The following is a 27,462-nucleotide window of genomic DNA, read 5'->3' on the forward strand; positions in this document are numbered from 1 at the left end:
TAGGGAAGGCTCAGAAGGCAGTTTGGGCACTTGGCACCTCCCTCCTCACCCCTGGTTGGGCCGCGTTTTACTAGCAGGCAGGGCCACTGAGCTGGAAGGCAAAGTGTGTCCCTCAGCTGTCCCCTACCACCATCCAACCTAAAGCTGGAGGCAAAGCCAGCTCTTCATTCTTGTGGTTGAGGAAGGGACACAGAGGTTGTGCCACAGACCCCGTCCCAGCCTAATTCTGCAGAGGCTCCCAAGAGTTCCCTCCGTTGCCAAGGTTCACACTCACAGTGGGAGATGGAAAGTAACCCCTGGGCTCAGGCTGAGCCACATTCTCCAACTTGATGTCCCCAAAGCCTGTGCTTTGACAGGTAGCAGGCACACACCCAGCTATTAATAAATGAATCAGTACTTTCTCTTCCATCCAACTAGCATTCTCTGTCCTTATACTCTATCCATCAGAACCCCGGAAGGGGTGGGGGGTGGTTAGGGACATATCAGCCTGAGCTCCTGCCAAGGCTCACGCTTATCCTGAGAGCTTCAGTCTCTGCCACAGGGTGCCCCTCCCTTGCATCCCAGACAGCAACGCCTCCCAGCTTCTCTCCGACCGAGGTGCCCATCACCGATTGGAGGAAGGCAAGAAAGGATGTGCAAGTCCACACCATGGCCACTGCCATGGCCAGAGCACCGGGTCCCAAGTGTCCAGGAGCGAAGGGTGAGGCCCGAGTCACAGCAGCACTGGGGAGGATATGGGAGGGCTCAGGAGCTATTTGGGAAGCAGAATCCCTAAGATCTGATTAGCGATAAGCAGTACGTGAGGGTAGAACTCAAGAATGATTTCCAGATTTCCAGCTTAGGAAGATTTGACTGTAGTGTGGCCATTTCTGGGGGTGGGACACAAAAGAGCATGGGGTGGTGAGCATGCTGGGGGGCGTGGGGGGTGCTGGACCATGCACGTGTGTGTGTGTGTGTGTGTGTGTTGCTGGATCTGGAGTTCTGGAGACCTAAATGTGGGAAGCAGGGATGATCAGCGTGTGGATAGCGGTGTTAAGCCCCAGGAAGGAAGGAAATGCAGATCAACAGAGAGGAAGGCTAAGGGCAAAGCCATGGAAGCATTGATAGGAACGCAAGTTCGAGTAGGGAAGGATGAAGGAGCAGTGTCAGGTGCTGAAGAGAGGAAGGGACAGACAGAAGGTCAAGAGCAGGCTGTGCCTGATGGAAAGGTCTAGAGGCCAAGAGAGACACTTAAGACTTGGGAAGGAGGAAGTCATGTGGCACCCTGGGGGATGCACTTTCCCTGGATTGGGGAGGGCGGGAGCCAGATGACAGGCTGACTGAGAAAGGAGCTGGCAGACACCCTCCCAGGAGCATGGCTAGGAAGGGAGGAAAACAGGGTGACAGCCAAAGGGGGTGAAGAGTCAAGGAAGGGGTGTTGTTCAGTGTGCTTTTTTAAAAAAGATTTTTTTTTATTTATGTGACAGAGTTAGAGAGGGAGCACAAGTTGGGGGTGAAGGCTGCAAGGCAGAGGGAGAGGGAGAAACAGGCTCCCTCTGATGCGGGACTCAATTCCAGGACCCCGGGATCTGACCTGGGCCGAAGGCAGATGCTTAACCAACTGAGCCATCCAGGTGCCCCTCGTGTACCTTTAAGATGAAAACCAAGTGTGTTTATAGGCTCATGAGGAGCAGGGATGCCAGTGACAGCAATGCCATTCCTGGGTAGCGCTTCCCTACCCAAATTCGGCAGGAAGGTTCATGCAGTTGTTTCCTTCAATAACAATTGTTCTGTGATGGAGGAAACAAGGTTGCTCAGGACAGCAAGTGGGCAAGGTTTCCCCGGCAATGAGAATGATCGCCGGATGGAGCCTATGGTTCAGAGGGGCACAGAGCTGGGGCAGGACATACCAGGGACTGCACTGAGGGACAGAGGTCAACAGAGGCTGGTGAAAAGGAGGAAGAGGAGTAAGAATGGGTCAGGTGAACTTCTAGGTTCAAAGTCTGAGGCCTCGGCATGCTGAGTGGTTACTACCCTACCTGACCTTGATCTCTCTAGACGGATCAGTTCATTTTTTTACTAAAGTGTGAAAGGCTAACACTTCTCAAAATAATTTAATTCTACCAACAACAACAACAAAATCTTCCTGCAACACAGACACGCCATCTCATTGCTCTGTATCAAAAGTTTGCCTTGAACAGAAAGGAAAGCCTTGGTGTGTCTTTGCTGCTCTAAAAACTAGCTTCCAGGGTGTTCCATTTTTCCTGACAACCACTCTCTACATATTCAGTCAACAAACATGGACTGAGCATGTACCGTGCCCCAGGCCCTGTCCTAGGCGCTGGGGACACTGTTGGGGTGAAAAAAGAACCCAGACCCTGTCAGTGGGGCAGGAGATCTGTGTGCTCAGAGCCAGGCCCTTGCAAACAAAGACCTTTACAGGTGTAACTGCAAGGTCAGGCTTTTTGCCTCGTTCTACTTGCAACAGATGAGGCCCAGAAGAGAGCCAGGATTTGTGCTGGGTTGGACTTACTCTAAAGGTTACCCTGAGAAAGTGTGTCCCCTAGTGCTCCTCAGACTCTCGGGCACAGGAATCACCTGGGTCTCTTTAAAAACTGTTATGCTGAAAATTTTTAAAAAATAATAATTATTAAAAAAAAAAAAAAGTGATTCTGATTCAGTAGGTGAACTGTGAAGCCTAAGAGGCCACATTTCTAAGAAGCTTCCTGGCCATGCCTTGGACCACCCGTCATGGGACACCAAGGGCCTAGTGTTTCCCAAGCTCACCTGATCATGAAAGATTCTTCTCCCATGGCACTGATTTAATCGTCCCTACCTCACAAATGAAGGCCACCCTGGGCCTCACAGGATCTTTGTACTTTCTGCCTTAGCATCCCTATTCGTCTCAGTCTCCCTGCTGAGTCCCCGGTTCCTCATAGGGAAGGCAGACTCTGGAAGTCCCTCCACTGAACTAGGGCCACTCCCCCTGGGGACCCGGTCCTGTTTGAGCCAGGAAGCTAAGAAGACAAGGACCTGCATTCCTTGGCCCCACTCTAGGAGCTTCCTCCAGAAGCCTGCCTGGACTGCACCCTAACCCCAGCCCCACCCCACCCTGACCCCACTGCACTGCCCTGCCACCCTCACCAATCGGCCCTTTGTTCAGTGGGTTAAGCAGTTTAGGAATGTAAATGCCAGACTAACAGGCTACAGGGCTTCCTGTCTCCTCTGCCCCTCCCCACCCCCCAGGAATCTGACTGCGCAAATCTGGTTACCTGTGAGTGGGGCTGGGAGTGGCCTTATGAGTTAGTGGGACACGTAGGTAGTCAAGGCCAGGATCTCCCAACGAGAAAGCAGGGAGCCAGGTCAGCTAAGACCAAACCTCACTAGCGTTCTGTTTTGCAGCTTCTGCGAAAGTAACTTTTGCAAAACATCCTGAGACAAAACAATTAACCATAAAACATGGGTCTCTCTTGGCGCTGTAGACAGGCTAAGGGAGAGTCAGGCAGGTAGACTCAGGGCCTGGTGAGGCTGGGATTACCGTGCGGTCAAGGCAGACTTCTGGAGGAAGCTCCCAGGTGGTGCTAAGGAATCCAGTTCCCAGCCTCTTACCTCCCTGGCTGGTACAGGACCACCCTCCCAGGGGAGCAGGGAGGGGGCAGGCAGCCTGAGCTCACTGGTGGGATTTTCAGAGTGACTTAGTCTCCAAATGTCAGCCCTAAAGACCATCAACACATGAACAATAACCCGACAGGTAGCTGGTGCATGATCAAAGCCGTGACTGGCACACTTCATGGGCCCCCCCCCACACAGGATACTCAAGATAGTTTCACAAAACAGCTCATAAAAACCCCTACACTTAGAAACTCTAAGGGTAACTCTCTCAGGCCACCCCTCCCTCTCCAGGAGCTTTATAGGATTGCTCAGTAAACTTGGCTTTGTTGCCCACCACCCTTCATCTGGTCTCCCTCTTCATCCTTTGAAGAGGTATGACCTGACGGAGAACCTCAGGTACTAAGGGGACAAAGATCCTGTAACAGTAAAGGAGGGGAGGGGGTGGCCTCCCCTCCCTGCTTCCTCTGCTGGGTCCTGGGGGCCCCCTCAAGACCAGGGCCATAGCAAGGTGAGCAGGAGCGGTGGTTGAAGGCCTATGACCTTGGTGTTCCCCCTTCGGAACTGGGAGCTGTTTGCCCGAGAGATTCCCAGACAGACCCCATGTGCACAGTAATAATAATACTAAGAGAAGCTTCTCAGGATGCAGACTGCACACCCCACTCCTAGATTCATACTCTGATTCAGAAGACCAGGGGCGGGAGGACCTGGGGCTCCCCATGTGTAACCAGAAACGTGGCTACAGTGACAGTCGTGTCTGTTGGGCCTGGATCAGACGAGCTTTCAATCTGGGCTCTCCTCTCCCCTGCAGTGTGGTCGGGGGTGAGGAACTTCATCGCCTTCAACTCCGCTTCCTCAACTGCCAACAGCCGACTTCTTAGGAGCTCCAGGCTTAAGGAGAGGAAAATACAGCTCTCAGCCAGGGGCCCAAGTATTCCCTAAAGGACAGCTCCGGGCTTCCAGGATGGAGACAGTGGTGCGGCTGGAGGGGAAGGCAGACCATAAGCCCATGCGCCTCTGGCAGCTGGCAGCCTTTGTGCAAGCCACTTGCCCCTGGTCCTAGACCTCCTAGTGGGCATCCCCAGCATCCCAGGGACCTGTGTTCAGACCTGGAGGGCCTGCTTGCTGCCCTAGGAAACTTGCCCTGCCCGCTCCCCGCCTCCACTATTCTCTTGGAGTTCCCTGGGTATCTGGGAGTTTATAACTGTCCTTGGCCAAAGGCCAAGGGGCTTTGAAGTAGTATTGACAGGCATGACCCCCCGCCCAGGGCCACAGCAGACGGCCGACTGACTCTGTGCAGAGAGCCAAGGGCCTTAAACACCCTCCTTGTTAACAGAGCTGCTGGGCTGAAACCCGGCTAAAGGTAAGGCCAGGGACCTGGAGGGTCCCAGGTCAGGTGTGGGTGATGACAAAGAGATCAAAGGTCAGGAAGAGGGTCCAGCTGAAGATGAGACCCAGGGGAGGAGGACAATGATGACAATGCCAGGGAGCTCACAGGGCTGGGGAAAAGGAGGGAGTCGAGACAAGCCACAGAGACGGAAGAGAAGCAGGCCACGGAGCGAAATGGTGAGGGGCACATGTGACTGGCTGGGGAGGAAGACCACGGGTCCCCCCGCCAGACAGTCTGCTGAGTCATCCCTGAGTAGGTACATTTCCTATTTTTATTCTTTCGGGAGGAAAGTGTGGTGCTGTTCTCACTGAGGGAGGATTAACGGTTGGTGATTTACAGCCCACAATTTATGTAGTGGGGCTCGTGGACTCCTGGCAGTTCTGTCTGACGCTTACACCCTCTGGGAAGGTGGGGAGCAGGGTGGGGGCACCCAGAAGGGAAAGGATCCCTGCACCCCCTGCCAGCCCCCCTCCCCCATGGCACCCTAAGCACCTTGCCAGACCCGCCTCTGCCCACAGGGCCCACGCCCCACCGACCCCTCCTCCCTGCAGAGGTCTGCACCCTCCAACCCAGCCAGCCGAACTGCAGCCCGGCTCCGACCCTGCACATTCCTCCTTGAGGTTCTTGTGTTAGCACACCCGCGGGTCACGCAGAACTTCTAGACCCTCTGCACGCCTTGCTCCCGCTGACCAAGGGCTTGTGAGAGTGCATTTCCGTAGTGGGCACGCCTCCCCCGGGGGCCCTCTTCATCTGCCCTTTGCTACCTCTCCTGCACACCTCAGCCAGAGCCTGCCCTGCTCCAGGAGCTTTCCCAGAACCCCTGAGACTGTTTTTCTAATTATGGCAAAATTCATGTACCATCCATGGACCACATTAACCAGCTGTAAGGGGTACAGTTCAGTACGGCCATGTCCTTCGGCAACTGTCCCCACACTCCATCTCCAGAACTCTTCTTGTCTTGCAACACTGAAACTCCGTATCCGCTCAACACTAACTCTCGGTTCCCCTCTCCCCCTGCCCTACCCTCCCTACCACCCTTCTCCTTTCTGTCCCTATGGATTGAACTACACTGGCTTCCTCATCAAAGCAGAATCATACAGTATTGGTCCTTTTGTGACTGGCTTTTCTCACTTAGCAGAATGTCTCCAAGGATCTGCTATGTTGTAGCCTGTACAATTTCCTTCCTTTTCAAGGTTGAATAGTATTCCCCGGTGTAGGTAGAGACCACGTCTGGTTTAGCCACTCACCAGCTGATGGACATTTCAGTTGTTTCCACCTCTTGGAAACTGTGAATCAGGCGGCCATGAACACATGTGTCAGACTTGTCTATGTCCCCAGTGTGTCCGAGAGCTCGGGCACAGCACAGACCCTCCGTAAATACCTTGCTGAAGGACTGAGTGGTCCTTCACATTTTCCAAGTGTGGTACCCAGCAAGTCATTAATTTCTACTTTAGCTGGCAACTTCAGAAAACACAGGGCCTTAAGCCAGAAGAGAGACCTTTTGCAAGATTTAGGAGCCCCGTATGGATGGGAAGTCCGGAAATCCTCAAAGCCCTCCATTCAGAGAGCCAGGCCCGTGAGAGGGTAGAGCCAGGTGGGCCTGGGAACCCGCCCTGCCCCTAGCATCTCAGCCGCCCCACATGACTCCACGTCTGCCTTTCATAGAACACTGAGAGATCTGACCACATAAAATGAAGTGTTTCTGTCCAGAGAAAAAGGCCATAAACCAAACAGACAGATGGAAGATTGGGTGAAGCTATGTATAACCTCTAATACTGACAGAGGGTAATACCTGGGCTGTAGAAAGAACCTCTGCAAATTGACCGAAAATTTTCCGAAATTAGACAGGAAGCCCGGTTGAAAAGTACACAAGGAACATGAATAGACTATTTGCATAAGGGGAAGCTCAAACCACTAACAAGCATATAGGAGATATTTGAATATACTAGTAATCAGAGAAATGCCAGTTAAAACAAGGAGATGGCACTTTAAATTCATCAGAACAGCCGAAATTAGAAAGATGGATAATATCAGGTATTAGTGATGATATGGGGAGACAGAAACTCTTGTGCACTCTTCATGGAAATGAGCCCTGGCTGAGCCTTTCTGGAAAACACTCCAGCGGAACATAGGAAATTAACATATTAACTCAAGGATCCCAATTGCCCATTTATACAGCCTCCAGTATGCTCACACAGGGTCCCAAGAGAGCATGAATGAGGAAGTTCTTCTGAATTTCATGCGTGGCTGGGAGCTACAGCCAAGCCAGGGGTCTCTCCTCAGGCGAAAAGCATACACGGAATGTGATACAGAGCTCATAAAGTAACACAGCAATTAGAAGCCACAAACCAGACAAACACAGAAGCGAGGCTAGATATTTAAAATATAATGTTGGGTAAAATAAGAAACAGCATGAAACGTGTAGCTTTACTGCTATCTATGTAAATTAAAAACACACAAAAACAGTCCTACATATATTACAAGGACCCATGCTTATTTCAAGACATCTATCAAATGTATCCGAGTGGGTACAGTTGTAGGAATGCAGTAATGCCTTGGGATTGAAGATAAAGGTAGGAAAACATTTAAAATAAAAACAAGACAGGAACCTTGCATAGACAGATGATCTTAAAGCATTATGGTCTGAAGGTGGGATGAATTCAATGTTATGCACCTGAGCTCAAAACAAACAAAAAAGGCACAAAATAAAAAACACCTGTGCCTGCCACGTGACTCAGGAAAACTATCTCTGTAACATCGTCCTCTTTCCACGTTCCTGGGAACACAATATCATAAGAGATGTGAGTCCCGTGGCCCTGGAACATAAGGAATGTTCATCTTGCTCGAGTTAAAAGGCCTCAGCACAAAGCTTTGTCCCCCGGATGAATGTGTTAGTGAAGGAGAAACCTGGGCAATCACCCCCCCTCCCACGGAATGCACAGTGATGCTGTCCCGTGGCAGCCGGGTGGGTACGAGAAGGCTGAGCCCTATGTCTGATGGGCAAGTGCTTGGCCCCTCCATCCCAAGTTCCCCAGATCAGCCACACAGGCCAGCGGAGAGCTAAGAATGGATCGGATCAGGGCCAGGGCGCCCAGCAAGTCGGCTCTTCTTTACTCGCTCCCCCTATGAAGCCGGTGGTCTGCAGAGGGAAAGGGTTCGGAATCCCTGGAAAGCCAAGCCAAGCCAAGCCAAGCCAGCCTGGCCACCAAACGGGATCTCCCACTGGGTGGTGCTTAGTCTAGTGGCTTACGGTCATATCCCCAGATCCTTTTAGTTTGGTTCATTAAAGAGCTTCCAAGTTCAGGATCACACAGGCACCGTGAGTAATATTATCCGCATTCTACAGCTGAGGAAACAGAGGCCCGCAAACATGAAGTCATGGTCACGGAAGTCGTGAAGGCATGACGGAGACAGAACACCAGTTTCCTGACCCTCGTGCCAAATTTCAAGGCAGATATCAAACACACGAGACTACCTCCCTCCCAGCCTCAAATCTGCCGTGGCTCAGTCCTCCCGCAGCTACCCAGACGACAACGGCCAAGAGGGCAGGGCCACACGGGTCCCCAGGAAGAAGGGGATGCCATCCCAGAAGTGGCTGTTTTCATGCTAGGAACTCTTTCAAGGGGATTGAAAATGAATCAGCACACTCTCACCTCCTTCTTCTTGCCAAGGAACGTGCCAGAAGCCCACACAAGTCTCACTCAGTCTCTCCGCCTCTCTCCATACTCAACTCTCTCCCCGGAAACAGCGAGGGAGGAGGCAGTGAGGGTCAGCAGGTGGTAGGCGAGACAAGGGCGGCAACCAGCAGACGAAGTTCCCTCCCCGGGCTGAGTCCACCCTACCACACCTGTTCTTCCTAGACAGCCCGACTGAAACGCCAGGGCGTTCTCTCACAGGGACGCGGCCCTCAGATGATCTAAATTTCAAAGTCTCTGCTCTCTCCCTTTAAACTTGAAACCGTCACACGAGTTCGCTTCCATTCAATAAATAGATGTGTCTACTTCATAACGGAACTTAGGCGATTTCTGATCTGAAAACTCAGAAGATGGACACACCTTTTTTTTTTTTTTTTTTTTTTTTTTTAGGTTTGGGGATTATAACTGCACTTAATTGAGTATAAATTAGAAACTGGAAGGAAGGAAGGCTATTTGGGCCGCAATACCAGCCCTTATGTTCTGTTCCAGACCACATGGGAGATTCTCAAATAAATTTCTGAGAGTTATCTCGGCGCTGTCAATAACTGAACCACATATTATTCCTTATTCCTAGCATCATAAAAGCTATATATGATGACTTTATAATGATGACTTTCAAGGATAGGATGGACATCCTCATAGAGATCAATTCTGTTTAAAACGTTCTGACATTTTACAGAAACAAGTAGATAGAAAGAAAAGGCAGTTTCCAGTGGGGAGACCCCCCCCCCCAAGAGAGGAGTGCCACTGCAGTGAAACCCTTCACCACTGAAAAAATGGCTTGCTATGGGTACAGCCACCCCAAGAGTTTAGGGAGGACACGGTGCCCTTGTCTGACGCTGGGCTGCATGGGGGTTTCCTGTCATGTTTCTGGCACAGTTCTCTGACATGGCTCGAGGTGGTGGCCACAGAGGACTCCCAATTGCTCCCTGAAGAATGACCTCTGACAGAAGGAGATTGGAGCCTCCAGCATTTTAGGATGGATGCCCGAGTGGAAGCAGGGCTGATGCGGACTTTCCATCTGCTGGAGATTTCACAGTTCTGGTAACCAAAAACCTGAGGAGCTCTGGGGAGGAAGAAGAAGATGCTAAAAACATGGGAAGCAGGTTGTTTCTGGTGCCCTCACTCATTTCCATTTCTTTACAGAGCCCACTCAGTTGCCTATAAACCTCACATCTCCCAGTACCCCATCCCAACCACCCGAGTCAAGCTGTCCCAATATAGCCTGACTCATCCCCATCTCACCGCATCCCACCAGGACACATTCACCTCCACTCCACCATATCCCAATTTGTCTCATTCCACCCCACCCAAACTCTACCCATCCCATCCTATCCCATTCCACCCCAATCCTTTACTGACCCATTCCTATCCTGCCCAATAGGATACCCAGTCAATCACCTGATTGCTCTACCTCCCACACTCTCAATACCACCCCAAACCATTGTATTTCACTCAACCCTCTTCTTTTCCATTCCACCACCCATCCCAGTCCACCCCAATCCACTCCACCCCATCCCAACACCTCCCTGCGGCTCTTGATCCTACCGTCACTCACTCCTTCCTACTTGATCTCAGCCCATCTCAGATTATCCTATTTCTCCAATTCCAAGCCATGATATGCCATTACGTTCCCTCCCCTCTCACGCCCTGCTTTGTCAAAGCTCTCATCTATGATCATATACAGAGATGAGACTGTTTGTTCTTTGTGTTACAGGAAGCTACGTGAGAAAGTCAAAGGGTCTCACCCTCCCCCAAACATCTAACAGTTAAATGTGTATTGGGGTGGGAGAGGAGGGGGAAAAAAAAAAAAGACAAAATCTCATCTTTAAAGAAGAGGTATGAAAAGATAATCCCGGGAACTGGGCTCTCGGGAGTCCAGAAAGAAAACAAATTGAGTTTCCTTTGTCTCTCTTAGCTTACGAGAGTCAGGAGAGAGCTCTAAGAACGTCACTATCATTTTCAAGTTGAGAAAACCCCACATGGCATAGTCTACCCTTTGCCTTCTGTGGGTCCAAGGGAGAGCCAAGCTCTGTTCAAAGCCAGTGAAGCCACAAAGACACAGTGTCTCTTTGAGGTAGAGAACTCTGCAACAACCCTCCAGTTTCAAGTTCACCCCCATGTACCCCTGTTGTGGAAGATCTCTGCGGCAGGCAGAGAGGAGGGGTTTGGGAGGCCATCTCCCGCCCTCAAGGACTGAAACCCCAGCACTGTATCAGGGACATTGTCCAGCTTCTAGAAGGAACTTGAGGACCCTTCCCCATGACCCTTCTAGGAAGAGGCGGGACCAGCGTTAATGGGGTTGGGTGAGTTGGCCAGGTTCTTAAAGGTGTCCTTTCAGCGGGAGAAACGAAGAGAAAAGGTTCTTGTGATGCATCGAGCAGCATGTCAGAGGGGCACGTGTTAGACACCTGAGACCTCCAGTGAGCTCTCGGACCCCAAGCCCACCTAACAGGGGTTAGACCTGTTTCCCTCCCAATTCTGCGAGGCTGGTGCCTGAAGAAAGTAGATGGTAGCGGCAGCACGGGCAAGGGGGCAGTGGTGGCGGTGGGGACAGCATCTAGCAGGCACTGGGTGCTAACAGGGTGTTCAGCACCATGACAACTGCTTTCCTGGGATTAAGCGAGTGGCCCCTGGAGTCAAGTAGCCCTGGGGGCTGATCCTGCTTCCTTTTCCTATCTACTCTAAAACCTTGGCCAAAATGCTTAACTTGTGAGCCTTCGTCTCTTCAAATACGATAAAGTGCCTGGATGGTTACGTGAATTGAATAGTAATGTCTATGAAGCATTTAGCCATTTAGCCAGACTCCCCAAAGGAGAGCTACTAGCTGGGTGCTCCCCAGGAGGGCCTGGGCCACCTCCCATTTGGGGGGCGCTCCTTTGCCCCTTCCCACTCCTCCAAACCCTTTGCCTTGGGAATGTCCAAGAGGGCAGTGTGAGGGTAAGGAGGCCTTGAGTTCCAGAGAACCTGCCTTTCATCCTCTGACAGGTGCTCTTCGGGTGTGTGCTGGGGGCTGGGGGCTGGGCTACACCAGCCTGCATGGGTGCATGGGCCTTTAGGGAATATGGATAGGTGCCACCTCACTAACCAAGACATTCCAATATGTCCTGCTGAGCTTTATAGCAGGGGGAGCTTGGGGGCTGAGAGGCCACTGGAGGTCTCAATCAAGATGGGGGTTTGGGAGCAGCAGACCAAGGAGGCTTGTGCAGTCACAGCAGCTGTGGTGGATACGGATGGACCATGGCTGCCCCAGGGTTGAATGCCTGGGGTCCAAGCCTCAAGTGCCCAGCAGCACTTGGGGGGAAGCAGCCCTGGGGGAAAAAACAGGGCAGAGGCAGCAGCCTCGGCAGAAGGATTCCAGGGGAATGGTGCCAGCCTGGACCCCTTAGAAGCTGGGCAACAGTATGGTTATGAGTAAAGGATCTGGAGTTGGGCAAACTGGCTTCAAGCCCTAGCTTGGCCATTGACTATTGTGTGGCTAAGTTATGTAGTTCTCTAAACCTATTTCTTGCCATACAAAAAGGGGATAATAAGATTGCTGGCCTCACCAGGTTGCAGTGAGGCTTGAGTTCATCCGACCAAGTGGTTGGGATGGGGCCAACTCATGATGGGGACTCAGGGACTACCAGCCATTAGTGTTATTCCTTTGGGTATCTCAGGGCACCTGGTGGGTGCTGAGGCCATGCTGAGGGCTCACACACTTCCTTGATGAGTCTTCTGCCTTCAGGGTCCCCACTTCAGCCCCAGCTTGCACTAAATGGGCACTCTGGATAAGGTAAGTACGTGTTGGGTCTGGTGCATCTCTGACTTCTAGTGTTTCCCACAACACAGGAATGACATGCCGCTTTTCCAAGTGGGACCCTGAGACTTGGAGAGGTCGACCAGTTCTCTACAAGGACCATCTGGCTCTGTGAGCCAATCAGAGGCCTTTAGTCCTGCTGGCATAAAAACCATGGTGAGGCAGGGGCAGGTCACACACCTGCAACCAGGTGGCGCTGCCGAAGCCACCTGCTGGACCCTTGTGGACCAACAAACCCTGTAGTCCGAGAGCCCGCCATCTTGTTCTCCAGTCCCCTTACACACGCTCCCAGTCTCACCTTCAACAAAGCCACACTCTCTCTAGCCAGAGACGTGCTCAACATTACCTGCTACAGTCAGCTTCTTTCTTGAAAACCAAAAACTTGGGTGCCTGGGTGGCTCAGTGGGTTAAAGCCTCTGCCTTCGGCTCAGGTCATGATCCCAGGGTCCTGGGATCGAGTCCCGCATCGGGCTCTCTGCTTCCCTTCCTCTCTCTCTGCCTGCCTCTCTGCCTACTTGTGATCTTGCAAAAACTTGCAGTTCCATGGCAAATGAAAATTCAAATCCATACACTGGTAACTGAGTGGTTGAGTATCTTCCTTTGGGGGAGTGGGGACAATGATAGCTAAGGGCTTGTGCACCGGTTCTGAAATCTAAGGAACTATCTTACTAATCTGTGACATTTAGTTCTGGGGGGCGGAAGCAACAGGGGACCAGGCATCATTGTCATCTCTCGCTGTCCTGGATGCTGAAATTCTTGATTTAGCTTTATCAGTACCTAGAAAACCATCCAAGGGTTAAAAAAAAGAAAAGTTTCAAAACCATCTGCTGATTTAACAACCATTTATCAGGCACTAATTCTATGCAAAGTTCTGAGCTGGGTGCTGGAGATACCAGCAAGAAAAAAAAGTACTATCCCTGTCTTTGGGAAGCTCACAGTTCAATATGTGAGACAAACAAACAAATACTTTGAGGACAACTCAATTAGTATTATAATCAAACACTTGGGTATGGTCAGTGCTCCAGTCCCCAAGACACCTCTGACAACAAGCACTTAGGGAATAAGTAAAACAGAATTAAAAAATAATAATAATTTGGTATTTGATTTTTTTTTAAGGCAATGAGGTGATTAGCACGGGGAAAATCAGAACTTTGGTGGAATTCCTTAAACTCACAGGTCAATGTTGCTTTTATTTTGAATTACTTAGTAAGCATATAGGAGACACAACAGCCTTGTCCATGCTCAGAGCCTCTGAATCCAGAGAAAAGTAGCTAGGGTTAGTCAAAGTTGAAGGTAGGCACTTGATGGCCACCTGATAGGGAAGGAGTTGAAGATGACATTAAGGTTTCTAGGCTGGGTAACTGGGAAGAACCACCAGCCTACACAGGGAATCCTGGAGGTTCAGGAAAGAAGCTAATGAATTTGTTCTAGAAGGGAAACATCTAGGTGAAGCTATCCAAGAGTCAGCTGGATACATGGGCTATGTAGACCCAGAGCTTCCATGGGCTAGGATACCAAAAGATACGTCAGGAGAAGCGTCTTGGCAGGAGACATCTGGAAGCTTCAGAGTGTGGTGGTGGAAGGGCGGGACCGGGTTGAGCTCCCCGGCAAAGTAGGGAAAGGAACCGAGGAAAGACACAAGGGCTAGAAGGCTGTAGGAAATGCTTACAGGAGGGGAAGAAGTGCTACCACCAGACACTGTGAAGGAATAGCCAAGAGGCACGAGAGAAATCAGCATAGCACAGTATCCCAGAAGCCCAAAAAAGAAATGTTTAAAAAAGAGTAACCCAAAGTGTTCAAAGCCACAGAGAGGTAAAGGAAGACAAACACAGTACATTGCAATGGACATGACAATCAGAGTAGTCCTTGAAGATCTCTCCTGGAGACTTCCAATCCCGGGGACAGAAGGCAGATTGCAGAGAGTGAACAGTAGCCAAGAAAGTGATTTGAAGACCCCTTTGAAGACACTTGTAAAGACAAAGGGATGGTAGGGAGAAGGTCAACAGGGCCAAGAAGTCTGGTTAGCTTGTTTTAGGTTATAGAGCAAGCAGCTTGCAGGCCAAGGGGACATGGAAGAAGAGAGACAGACTGAGCCAGAGTTAACAGAGAACGTAAGTGGCGGGAGGTCTCTCTGGGGTTCAGAGCCAGCGGGAGTGTGAGACCAGCCTGACCCTGACAGAAGGGTTGAAGGTCTAAGGCAAAGGTGAGTGAGGAGGCTCCCCCTTCTCAAATCCTTATAATCATTGTATTCAGTCCTCACAAGTCCAAGCGAGGGAGACAGTTCAGTCCTGAGCGTCTTTCAAAGTCAACAGTGTACAGAGAACACAAAATGAATGTTCTTCCCCTTTGAAACTGAGAAAGCCTGCGATCATCCATCACCAAGTCCATTTCCAAACCTCTGCTGCTGGCAAGGCCAAACAGCACATCTGAATGCGGGAAAGGTTTAGAAAGAAATATACTGGAAGCACTGGAAGCCAGAGCCACTGGCCAGAGAGCAAATGCCTCCTCCTCCAAGCCATCACCACCGCCAACTGCTCTGCTGACCAAAGAGCTGGAAGCCAACGGATCTACAAGGCAGAATTCCAGCACCGCCCAGCACTGTGCAAGCTCCAGGGAGAAGGCCTTTTTCTTTCCCCAGGGGCATGACATGCCCAGGGGGCAGGGACGTATCTAGCCACAAAAACAGCTCCATGGCCTCAGGGCCAATCTAAGTCTGCAAAGCCACACCTGGACAAACGTCGGAGGGCCCCGACAGTCCCAGTCCCGAGCAGCGGTTCCTCCCACCGCCCATGTGGCAGGTCTGGGGGACCAGCGGCATCGTGGGGAACAGCGCAGCCACCCAGTGGGTGTGGGTGTGCGCGAGGCCAGAGCTTCTAGGCGAGCGCACCGCGGGCGCCCCTCTCTGGGTGTCGGCAGCTATGACTCCTAGGAAACCAAGAAAGTCCGGTCAAGTCGGGATGGGAAAGCCAAAGCTCGGGGCGCCTTCCCAGAGCAGCTACCCTAACATTCCCGGCTAAGGGGCTGGCAACCGTCTGCAGGTTCCGGTTCACAAGACGCTGGAGCCCAGAGCGGGCCGCCAAGCTTGCCAGGGAAGGGGCGCACTTTCCAAGAAGGGGGCACGGGATGCTGGAGTGGCGGAGGCCAAGCCTTCAAAGGTTCAATCGGTGGTTTAAAAAAACAAACAAAAAACAAACAAAACCCCACGTATCCAGGCCGGAGGTGCCCGAGTCCTAGCCTAGGCAGCAGGTGTTAGGGGTTTTCTCTCCCAGTGAGTGTCAGCCTCCCGGGTAAATAAAAATCCGGCCCCAGGCTTCGCCCGTTTGGACCCGTCCCCACCCGGGAACGCGGAACTTTCTAGGCTGTGGCTAGCGCTGAGCCTCAGAGCAGTGCAAGAGATAAAGTGGAAAGGCACCAGTCGGGGCGACTGGTCCCCACTGGGGACTGGGTTCTCCCGAAGGTCCGCGAGCCTTCCCGGGACCGCAAGCTGCAGCCAGACACCCGTGAAGTTCCGGGATTCGTCGCACCCGCCTGGTCTGCCCCCCTCCCTGACTCGGTCGCCGGGAGCAGGTCCTGCCGCCCGCGCCGCCGCAGCCGCAGCCCCGCCGCTCGGCTGCAGCAGGGCGCGGGAAAGGGCACTTTGGCGCGGAGTGGGAACCGAGGGGAATGTGGCGGCGCGGAACCTGGCGGCGACACTCCCTCCTCCGCCCCCGGGCACAACCCCCGCCCCCGCCTCCCTGTGGCTCAGCACCCTCCAGCCCCCACCTGAGTCTTCCCGCAAGGCGTGCGCGGGACCCTGGCCCTGGGCGCGCGCCCACCTGACCGCCCCCCCTCTTCTAGCCCCGAGCGCCGGGGGGAGGGGGACACTTGGGGAGGGGGTGGTGGCCGCAGTCTCGAGACGGCTCTGGCTGGGGCACGGGCTTCATTCACGAGAAAATGGGCGGGGGCAGGAAGGGCAGACCCTGCAGACGCGGAAACGGGGAGGGGGCGCGCCATTCCTTTCCAGCCCCCAGGACCCGTGTGCCAACCGGAATCGGGAGGCGGCGGTGGGGGTAGGGCTCCAGGAAAGTTTATCGGGGGAAAGCCTGGCACCTGGGGGGGTTGGGAGGCTGGAGCAACTGAAACCACTGAAACTGAATCCGGGTGCCCCCCAGCCCCGGGCGGGGATGTCTGTCTCCCAGGCTCCCCACGCTGGCCGAAACCGGCCAAGTTGCGGCTGGGGTTGAGGGCAGCAAGGAGGGTGAGGGTGGAGGTGAGGACGCGGCTGACGGTGGGAGGAGGATGGGGGATCGACTGAAGCGAGGCTGAGCAGGAGGGTGGGCGACTGGGAGTGGGGAAGGTTAAGGGAGAGAGCGGGGAAAGAGACAGGGACCCTGCCAGGGAGGGGTGGGCGCGGGGCTCGGGTGGGGCGCGCGGCGGCCGCGGCTCCGAACCGCGCGACCGGACTTACCCGCGGCGGCCGAGGCGCCGAGCAGCCCCCAGCCCAGCAGCAGCAGCAGCGGCGGCGGCGTCGGCTGCGGCGGCGGGCGGCCCCAGCGGCTCCCGGCGCCCGAAACGAGCGCCGAAATCCCGGCTTCGCTGCGAGCCCTCCCCGCGGGGCAGCCGCAGCGTCCCTGCTCCCGTCCCCGCGAGCGCGGCATGGCGCGGCCGGCAGCGCCGAGGGAGAGGCTCCGCTCACCGCCGAGGAGAAAGGAGGTCAGGAGAGCTCTGGAGCTTTTTTCTGCTCGGAAAAAAATCCCGGTACGCGGGAGCCCTGAGCTTCTGCGGCTGGAATGAACCAAGTGTCCGCCCGGCCGGGGAGAGGCGCGCTGCGCTCTCGGAAATGACTCGCTCCAATCCCGCTTCGCGGGGTTCGCGCCGGGGGGCGGGGGGGTGAATTATCCCCGGATTAATCACTCGGGAGCCGCTTCTCCGCCGCTCCAAATGCTGGGGGTGGAGGCGTAGCAAAGGAAAAAATATTGGAGGGTGGGGGTTCCTCTTCCGAGCCACCTCCACCTCCAGATAAACCCCAAATTACATCTAAAGGGTTGTTTATTCCTGTTTGTTTTACAATTGACCAGTTTCTTTTAAGTTCAGTCTTCTCGTTTCCATTTATAAGATCACCCATGAATACACCCCCCCCCATACACACGCGCACACATACACACAGTGATAGCGACACACACGCGGACACACACACACACACACACGCCTCTTCCACGTTTGGAAACTGGAATACTGTCTGGGAAAAGGTAACCAAAAAAGGACGCGGTTCCCCAAGTCAGGGCTCTTAAGAGCTAATCATGGGTGGTGGCTTTGAACTTGCAATCTGGGGGTCGGGGCCGATGTTTATTTAGGAGGCCCATTCGCAATAGCCTCCTACCCCATCCCAGGAGAAGGGTGTGTGCGCTCACACCCGGGGTTAAGAATTGGGCGGGAGGTGGGGGCGACAGGTTATTTGGCTGGGGCGGTCCTACCCCTACCCTAAGACAAAATCAGGATGGAGGGAGGAGTGCATGTATGCGCTCGGGTGGAGGGGTGGGGGGTTGGGGGGGGAGGTGCGTGGGGCAGGTGAGGCTGGTGGAAGGACGATGCAAGAGTTACTTGTACAATTTATCCTCAAAATTAAAAAACTGGACCCTGCTTCTCCCCGCTCCCTCCCAGCCACGGCCCCCAAACGGGCGAATTTTTCCAAGTGGGTGAGCTGCTCCCCACTTCTACTCCGTCGCCGCTGCCACCTGCCCCCAAAGACCCCGCGTCGGGTTCTACCCCATCCCCCACCCCCAGTCGGTCACTGTCTCAGTCTCATCTTCCTTAGGCTCCTCTGTCGATCACGATGGCTCCTTCGTTGTCTATGCCAAACTCTGGGGGAGAAGGAAGAGCCACTGCGGGGGGAGGGGGCGGGGGGACCGGGAGGGGCAAGGCTCGGGGTGGGGAAGGTCCCCGCTGGCTCGCCCAGCGGAGAGAGGCTAGTCGGTGAGCACCCCACCCCCTTTGCCTGAAGCACAAGAGAGAGGCTGAGCTCCGAGCTTAGGGGGTTTGGCGGAGCCTGAGCTCCGGTATCTGCGAGTCCCCTGGCCAGTGGCCGGCTATCGGCTGGGCCTGGGAATTTCCGGGAAACAGCCTGAAAAGGGCTACTGGATTGCGGATCTCCAATGGGGAGGGTGATGCGCAGGGCTGGAGGAGTGGATGCTTGTTCTTACTCCCCACGAAAAACTTGCTCCCCAGAGCCACGATCTCCCAGCTTTCTTGATGCCCATCCCCCACCCCCACCCCAAGTTGTTCCGGTTTTCCTGCATGAGCTCATCCCACAGCTGGGGAGCCTGCCCGGTGGCCCAGGGCCGGCTAGCATCCTCCGAATCGCCAGCCCAACCCCACCCCCAACACACTTGTTTTCTCGCCCCTCCTGATGCCCTCTTGCCGGGTGCCAAGAATCAACCGTAGCAGCCAGAACTCCACAGTGAAAGGCCTGCTTTATGTCCCCAGGGCAGTTGGGAGGGGGCTTTTTGCTTCCCATTGTCCAGGCCCAGCCCCTGAAAGAGAGAGCTCAGCCCGCCAAGACTGGCCAGGACCTTCCCACCAGCCCTGGGGAGGAGGGAGGGACTGGCTGTGCGGTGAGTGGATGGCAGCCTTGGGGGGCTGTTGGCTGGGGCCTTCCCTGGGGTGGGCTCCTGGCTTCTAAGCTTGGGCCTTCCCCCTCTCCTGCCTCCTGAGTTCCCCTCCAGAGAAGAGCTGGCAGATGCCCAGCCCTCCCCAGTAGCCCACAGCTGGGCAGAAGAGTCTGGGCTGCTCTATAATTCTGGGGCTCCAGGCCAGTGGACTGCCCCTAGCCCCTTCTTAGCCCCAGAACTTTGCTCTGTGGCTGCAACCCACAGCTGAGGTTTGCCCCCCTAAACCTTCCCTGGCAATAGGAATGTTTGTTATCCTTCTCTTTGGGGGATGTGGAGGGCAGGGGCGTACTTTTCATCCTTATAAATGGCCCAGTTACTTCCTCCACCATTCATCCCTCTCTCTGATCTATTTGGGTCCACATACATTTACGGAGGCCCCCTGGGCTCTGGGCCATGTGCCAGCCTGTGCTGTGGGCAATGCAGAGATCCACAGTGTGCAGGCCAGCTTGGAAAAATGTGATGCAGAGTTGGGCACCCTACACACAACCCCGACAGTCGGGCGATGGTGATCACCATGCCACAAGGGACCTGTTACAGAGACAAATCAAGACTAAGCTTGTCTTGGACTTGGGGGAATGAAAGTCTCCTCATTTAAGGAAGGAAGTAGGATTTTGGCTGGGCCCCGAGGCCTGGATAGAGATTTTGGCAAGATGAAGATTTACTCAACAAATATTTAGTGAGCATCATTACACGATGGACAGTGTACTAGATAATGAATACCCACCCAGGTGAACAGTCCCTGGCTTGGTGCAAGTAGGTAATAGATAAATTTAGATGACGTTACTAATTAAGGACACCACGAAGAAAAAGTTCATGGTGTTCTGAGAAAGACTAGGGTGGGGGAGCGGGATGTAACTTAAATAGGTGGTCTGGGCAGGCCTCTCGGAAGTGGTGACCTTGAAAGCAGGATCTAAATTAAGCAGCACAGGCCTGTAAAGAGGTGGGAAAGGGATTTTTGGTTCAGGGGCCATGGACAAGGCTCCGAAAAAGGACAAGGGTAAGAGACAAGGTGTAGGGCTGGATCGAGTGAGCAAGAGGGGACACCCAGCAGGTGAGGGTAGAGGTGGGGGCATTGGAACCAGATCGTGCAGAGGCAAAGGGGATGGGTGAAGAGTTTGGATTTTAGCCACAGACAGTGAGAGTAAGAGCTGTATTAGTTCACAAGGGCTGCCATAAGAAAGTACCACAGAGTGCGTAGCTTAAACCACAGAAACTCATTTTCTCATAGTTCTGGAGGCTAGACATCTGAGATCAAGGTGTCCACAGGGTTGGCGCCTTCTCAGTCCTCTCTCCTTGACTTATAGATGGCCTTCTCCCTATCCCTTCATAGTGTCTCCCCCTGTACCTGTCTGTGTCCTGGTCACCTCTTCTTAGAAGGACATCAGCCACTGGATTAGGGCCCACCCTAATCTCATTTTAACAATTTCCTCTTCAAAACACTGTCTCCACATACAGTCCCATTCTGAGACACTGGGAGTTAGGACTTCAACATACGAATTTGGGGAAGGAGACACAATTCTACCCACAAGAGGAAAGCAGGTGGAGGGAGGAAAGGAAGCACAGGCATGATGGTGGGTATATATATTTAAAGAGAGATCTGTTAGGGCTGCATGTAGTGTGATGGCTTTAGCAGGAGATACTCCAGAAAGGTGGACAGCTCTGAATCCCAGAGAGGTGAATTTTTTATTTCTAGGAAGTAGAAGCCAAGGGGCACAGCCTGGCATGTACTCTGACTTCTCTATGGGGAACAGATGGGAAGGAAGGGGCAGAAAAAGGGAATGCACTTGGAAGGTGACTGCAGTAGTCTTTGCTGGAAGAGATGTGGGTATAGGCAGAGACAGGAGCCTTAGGAACACTCACAGAGCAAGGGAGAGGCAGGAGTCCAAGAGACGATAATGGCCCACCCTGCTGTAGCCTAGGAGAGGGTGTCTCTCAGCCCAGCCTCCAGGGCTGGCCCCCTACATGCCCCTTCCTTTCTCCCCAGAACAATAAACAGCCACAGGTCAGGATGTCTCCACAATATCACGTTGCAAAAAAGCCCAATGCAGTATAGTGACTCGCCAAGATAAGCCTAATATCCAGATAAGATCAGAGTTCGTTTTAGAAAGAAAACAAGACCTGATGCGCTGGAGAATTCAGCCTGATTTAAGGAGGGGCTGGAGACTTGATGCCCTACAATTTTCTTTCTGACCCAAGAAGAAAATGCAGGAGATTTCTGAAGCCATGGGGTGGGGGCAACAGCAAAAGTGTGTGTGGGGAGAGGGGCGGTCAGCAGGAGGGCAGAGAAGGACCACAGAGCAAAGGCAAAGGCTCCAAGGAGGAGCCTGGGGTCTGAGTAGAGGGCGGGGATTGTAAATCACCAGTATGATCACACAGAAGCTCCTCTGTCCCAAGAGCAAGGCTGTCACTGGACATGACAGCGATCTGCTCCCCAGGAAGAGGTGACAGGGATTTCAGGAAGAAAAAGCCCAGAACGAAGGACAGTGAATCTGTGGGCCTCAGACGCCAGGAGGGAGAAGTGAGAAGGGCCCCTAGTTAGCCCTTTTTCCAAGGATACCAAATGGGGGGAGGTCCCCAAATTCTTATAGAAAAATCTATTTGTGATACAAGGAGAGGGACTCCCACCAGTGGCAAAAGAGGTCAGATTTCTCCTTGGCTTGTCAGATGCCACAATGCGATGATCTCTAGGGGCTATCCTAGACTATCCTAAGTCTAGGGGCTAGCTCTAGATTGTCCCTCTAGGGGCTACCCTAGACAATCATCTCCACTTGGAAGCTCCAGTCAGCTATGCTGTCATGCCTCTGAGCCTTTACTCCCACCGTCTCCTCTAACAGTAGTACTTTTCCTCTCTTACCGTGCAGAGTAAATGGTCCTAACCATGGCCCAGCTCAAGTGGCACCTGTCCTAGGTGGCCCCGGTCCCTCCTGCTGGGCTCCCTTGCAGCTTGGCCAGCTAGCTGGATCTCAGAAGCCCTTGCTTCCCCTTCCATGGAATGTAGCAACTGTTCTCAATCAGGGGCAATACTGTCCCCCAGGGGACATTTGACAACATCTGCAACTGGAGGGTGCTATTGGCCTCTAGTGGGTAGAGGTCAGGGATGCTGGTGGACATTCTATAACCCCATGGGGAAGCTCTCCTCCACCCCCTCCCAAATTATGCAGCCCAAGATATTGAGAAGGGCTGAAGTGTCCCTGAGTAGTGGCTACATGTCCCAGTCCCCTTCGGAATTGGGTAAAGTTACAAGACAGGGTCCCAGCCAAAGGAAAGTAAGCAGAAATGGTGGATACCACTTCAAGGCTGATCCCATAAAATCCTCTCATCCTTTCTCCTCCATCTGCCCGCTGGAGCAGAGGGTGTGTGTCCCTTGGCGATGGCAGAGCCACAAGCTGGAAGAAGCCTGGATCCAAAATCACGATGTGGAGGAAAATCACCACCAACCAGAAACACCAGCATCAGACTCTTGTATGAGACATGATCTTTCACAGCACTGAGCCACTGGAATACTGGGACATATCCCAGCAGCTGGAAGTACCCTTGCGCACCCCTCCATGGTTTCTTCTGGAATATTCCATGTAGTCATGGGCTTATTCCTCACTTGTTCATTTGTGCATATTTCAAATGTTGCTCAGCAAACCAGGCTCTGCACTGGGTATGCAGGAAGCAGTGAGGAACACAGAAAGAAGAATAAGACCTTGCCAGTAGTCCCTGCCCTCAGGGAATTGATCGCTTATAGGGAAGGGAGATAAACAGCAAAGCAGGATTCAATATAGCAGGGGGTAGAAAGGAGGAGGGCTCCTGGCTCAGCCTAGGGAAAGAGGTGGGGGAGAGGCAACCAGGCCCCGGAAGTAAGCAGTGTGGGCAAGGGCTGGAAGGGAGGTAGCCTGAGGCTTCCGCAGCATTTGTGCAGTCTGGGATGCCCTTAGAAGGGCAGGAGGGGCTGGGGATCTCACTTCTGCACTCTCCAGGCTCTGTAATTGCCCCACTTCTCACTGCCCCCCCCCCTCCGCTGCTGGACTGAGAGTTACCTCTGGCAGAAACCTCCTGAAGGTCTAGGTCCCTAGTGCCAGCAGGGGGTCTGGCATCCTATCCTCCTGGAGGTCCCACGGGACACCACCCCCCATCCTGCTCACACCTGGACTCCCCGGCTTGTAAACTGTCACCGCAATCCTGTCTCTCTGCTCGGTGTCTCCACGTCCACAGGTTCCTGAGCCAGAAAGATGCAGGGTTCATCCTGGGTGCTTTCCCTGTTTCCCCCAAGTCATCCAGGCACCCCCCCAAGTCATCTAAATTCTGCCTCCTTAATAGTCCCCAGGTCTTAGGGTCTTTCTTTCCAGTTTCTTACAACAGCCACATCCCAAGTGCCCCAGTTCTGCTTTTGCCCCATTCAGTGTAGCCTCCTCTTTGTCACCAGTTACTTTGCAAGCACTCCCCTGATTTCACAGCTCCCTCACATTCCCAGGACATTTCCCCATGACCTACGGAGTAAAATCCAAGCTCCCTGCTAGTTTCTTCCTACGGGGGCTTCCATTAACCTGTGCCTATATGCTCCTCTAGCCCCCGTCTCCCAACTCACCGACACATGCTCTCTCCACTTGGAGCCCCTTTAGCTCCTGAGATGGGCTGCTTTCTCTCCTCCTTGTCTTGGGCCTTTATATGTGCTATTCCTTAGATCTGGAATGCTCTCTTCTTCCTGCTGTGTCTGGCGTCCTCCTGTTTGTCCTTCAGAACTCAGTCCAGGTGTCAGCTCTTGTAGTCTTCACCAGTGCCACTTAGAGTGCCCGGTACACGGTGGGTATTTGGTACAGCTCTGCTGGGTGGATGGATGGATGGATGGATGGAGGGATGGAGGGATGCTTGACTAGGTGCTCAGTAATGGTTGTGGAATGGACCCAAAGGTGTCTCCCCTAGACTTCATTATCTGAGTTCCTTAAAGAAATGCCCTCTCTGAGTTATGATTTAATGTTACGCTTTATATCTTCAGAGAACCCTGATGTGAGAAACTGACCAACTTAATGGCATTTCTGTCTTTATGAAAACAGAATTGAATATATGGCCCACTATGTCACTCAGTGTCCTTTATACAAGGACTCATGATAAATTCATGCTTGAGGTTATTTCCAGGAAACATTTTGTCTCCACAGATGAAGATGTGTATTTTCTGCTGTCAGAAAATAAAAACTCTGCCTTCCGACGTGTTTCCATTTTTGCTTTAGCTGACAAATAGGGATACCCAGTTTTATTATCTCATTACCTCCGTGCGTTCTGACCAATTCAGGTGCTTGAAAGTAGCAACTCTTTGTTTTCTTTAGATGAAGCCAGTTCTTGCTTTATTCTTCAAAGCTGTAATTTTTACTTTTTAATCTGAAAGCTGCCTCAGATCGTCTCAGCAGTCGGCTAGCATAAATCTTAAATGAATGCATACTGGTGACCAACCTCTTGGCATGGAAGTTATGGAAGGAAGGGCAGAACACCAAGCTTCTAGTTGAGAAGGATCCCACATACAGTCTCTCCAGAAATTCTCGGGGCGCCTGTCACAACGGGTCTGGCAGGAAAGCCAGAGCAGGAAGTGAAAGGCCAAATGCATTCTGACTTTTTTGCTACCTTACTGGGACACCACTGCCAAGTCATATTCTTTCCTTCTATCAACTATGGCCTTCCTTTTCCCTAACTTAAAAACGGACATCTCATAAGCTACCACTTTGACTTTACTAGCTGGTAATAACAATAATCAGGGATCTGTGCTGGGAACTTTGCATTTTCCTATCGGAACCTCTCCCCCTCTACATGTGTCTCTTGTTTCAACCCCTTTGCAGATGATGAAATGCCAGAGGAGTTAAGCATGTGTGAAGCCATCAGTAGTAAGTAGCAAAGTAGGAATTCAAATTCAAGTATATCAGCTACCACAGCCTCAACTCTTAACAATCTCCTCACAGGTGGGCAAGGAATGGGGGCAAGAATAAGAGATGAAATCCCCTGGGTGATGGCGAGGATTGCCGACGGTGTTGCCAGGAGAGAGAAGCCAGAGTCACAGGTTTGTTTCCAGAGCATTCTGGTGTCCTTTTCAAAGTCCTGGAAATGGCTGGCTGCTCTGTGGCTGGGTTCAGTTGCCAGAACAATATCAAGAAAGGCCTGTTCCTGTGACACATGGCTGCACCCTCCTTTTCCTCCAGTTCTGATGGTTTGTCCCTCAGGAAATTTACCTGGGATCTCCCTATGCAGGCCCCTCCCAAATCTGGGTAGCCTGACCCATTAGGGCATCACTGGCCTGGGAATGAAGGGGATTTCTCTATGGGTTTTCGGGGGCATACAAAAAAGTCTGAGGCCTAAACATGTTTTTATTAGCTCCGCAACACAAAGTAGAAAACTGCAACCTTAAAATCAGTAAATATTTAATTAAATGCAACATGTAACATCATGTCAACTTCATTAATGGTTGAATTTAGTAGTCATAAAAATTTCATTACATTTGATAACAGTCTGTAGGTTGGAGTTTCCTCACTGTGTAAGACATCCCAGGTAGGCACCAAGCGCAGTAAGAAATCACAGCTGACCGTAAATTAAATAAATTACTCATGGCCAAAAATTTTCAAAAGCAAAATGGCAAAAATCCTTTCAATTTTTCTTTTACAGCCAAAAAGTTATATTTGTGGTGAGAGGTGGGTGTGTTTCAAATATGTTCGATGAGGGATAGGGCCTGCAAGAGGAAGCTGCTTTCCAGCCTGTGAAGGTCTTCCTGGAGCACTGGCTATGCCCACCTGGAGGAGGGTTGCAACCTGGCCATGTTAGTGCCTGTGATGGACGCCAGGTGAGTGGGGGCTGGGGAACAGGGAGGGACAGTTGCTTCTTCCTGAGCCTTTCTTGCTTCCAAAAAAGCAAGAACCTCAGAATCCTAAAAATGGTAGCTAATATTCACTGGGTCCCTGTCCTAAACTCCGCAACTGCGTAATCTCAGGTGTCACAAAACCACTCTATGAAGTTGGTATTTTATTATCCCTGTTTCACCAGATGAACAAACTGAGGTATACAGAGGTTAAACAATCTGCCCAGCCTTGTAAGGGCAGTAACAGGTAATTTAAGAATGTGTCCAAACGGATTGAATCCCCTGTTCAAGGTGCCGAAGCCAGGCCTGGTCCCTGCCCTTTTCCAATGCTGGAAATGAAGCATGCAGGAGCCACGGACACTATTTCACATGCTGGGCACATAGATACATAGGCGCTGGAGGAACCCACTACATATATTGAACAAGACTGGAATAAGTCCAGTTTCCCCCACATCTGCTGTTTACCAGACACTTGCTCCCTTCACTTGCCTGTAGCAATGTCTAAGCCAAAGGTTTTTATCATCTCCTCACCCTGTGCCTTGTACAATCTTGGCCCATGGCAGGTGCTCAAAAATGCACAAAACCCAGAAAGGCTTAGTGGATGATTTGAGTCTGTCCCTCCATCACAGACTAATTGCCCCAGGACAGTGAAAGTCCTCCCTCCCTCTACATAGCACAAAAGCTGTTATTTAGAAACTCCAGTAAGTCCACATTTCAGTGTAATCAACAAAGGAACTAATACACAGCACTTTTATGGATGTCTTACATGCCCCATTCTAGCGACTTTTCATGCGTCAATTACCTAGTAATAGTATATCTACAACAATTTTACAAAGCAGGTGTTTTTATTATCATTCTATTTTACAGATGAGACCAAGTGTTATGAGCTAAATGGTGTCCCTCCAAATTCATATGTTGAAGTTCTAATCCCCCAGGAAGTACCTCCAAATATGAGTGTAAGTGGAGACAGAACCTTTAAAGAGCGATTAAAGTAAAATGAGATCATTGATTGGGTCCTATTCCAATACGACTGATATCCTTATAAGAAGAGGACAGACACACGGAGGGAAGACCGTATGAAGACACAGGGAGAAGAAAGCCATTCATGAGCCCATGAGAAAGGCGTCAGAAGGAAACAACCCTGTGGACACCTTGATCTTGAACTTCTAGCCCCCAGAACTGTGAAGAAATAAATTTCTATTGTTTCAGCCACCCATTCTGTGGTACTTTGTTATGGCAGCCCTAGAGAACTAATATCCCCAGGCCAGACACATGAATTCAGAATTTGAATCCAGGTAGTCTGGTTCTAGAGTCCATGTGTTTCATGACCATGAAAATATTCTCTGTGCAGTCCAAACTGGTAGCCACAAGCCACAAGGAGCACCTGAAATGTGGCTGATAGAACGAAGGAACTAAAATTTTAACTTAATTTATGTTAAAATAGAATTAAAATAGCCCCATGTGGTTTAGCAGCCAGCATATTGGACATAGCTTTTTTGAATTATTTCACTTACATTTTTTGA

General features: G+C 52.0%; 1 protein-coding gene and 1 long non-coding RNA gene across 5 annotated transcripts in view; one reads left to right on the forward strand and one right to left on the reverse strand.

Annotated features, from left to right (window-relative positions):
* Positions 1–17,237, reverse strand: part of CSMD2 (CUB and Sushi multiple domains 2) — a 607,752-nt gene extending 590,515 nt beyond the window's left edge. For all 4 annotated transcript variants that reach the window (XM_082686557.1, XM_082686556.1, XM_082686555.1 and 1 more), the window contains exon 1: positions 16,920–17,237. In XM_082686557.1, the coding sequence (XP_082542683.1) occupies positions 16,920–17,109 (190 nt within the window). In that variant the 5' untranslated portion in view covers positions 17,110–17,237. The remainder of the gene's footprint in view (positions 1–16,919) is intronic.
* Positions 17,238–17,638: 401 nt separating this feature from the next.
* LOC309842421 lies at positions 17,639–27,155 on the forward strand. Its single transcript, XR_014299639.1, has 4 exons — positions 17,639–17,700; positions 25,053–25,150; positions 25,750–25,924; positions 26,807–27,155. It is a non-coding gene; the product is annotated as an uncharacterized lncRNA (long non-coding RNA).
* The last annotated feature ends 307 nt before the right edge of the window (positions 27,156–27,462 follow it).

The sequence above is a fragment of the Mustela nivalis genome (assembly GCF_964662115.1).
Source record: "Mustela nivalis genome assembly, chromosome: 10".
In the NCBI taxonomy this organism is placed as follows: domain Eukaryota; kingdom Metazoa; phylum Chordata; class Mammalia; order Carnivora; family Mustelidae; genus Mustela; species Mustela nivalis.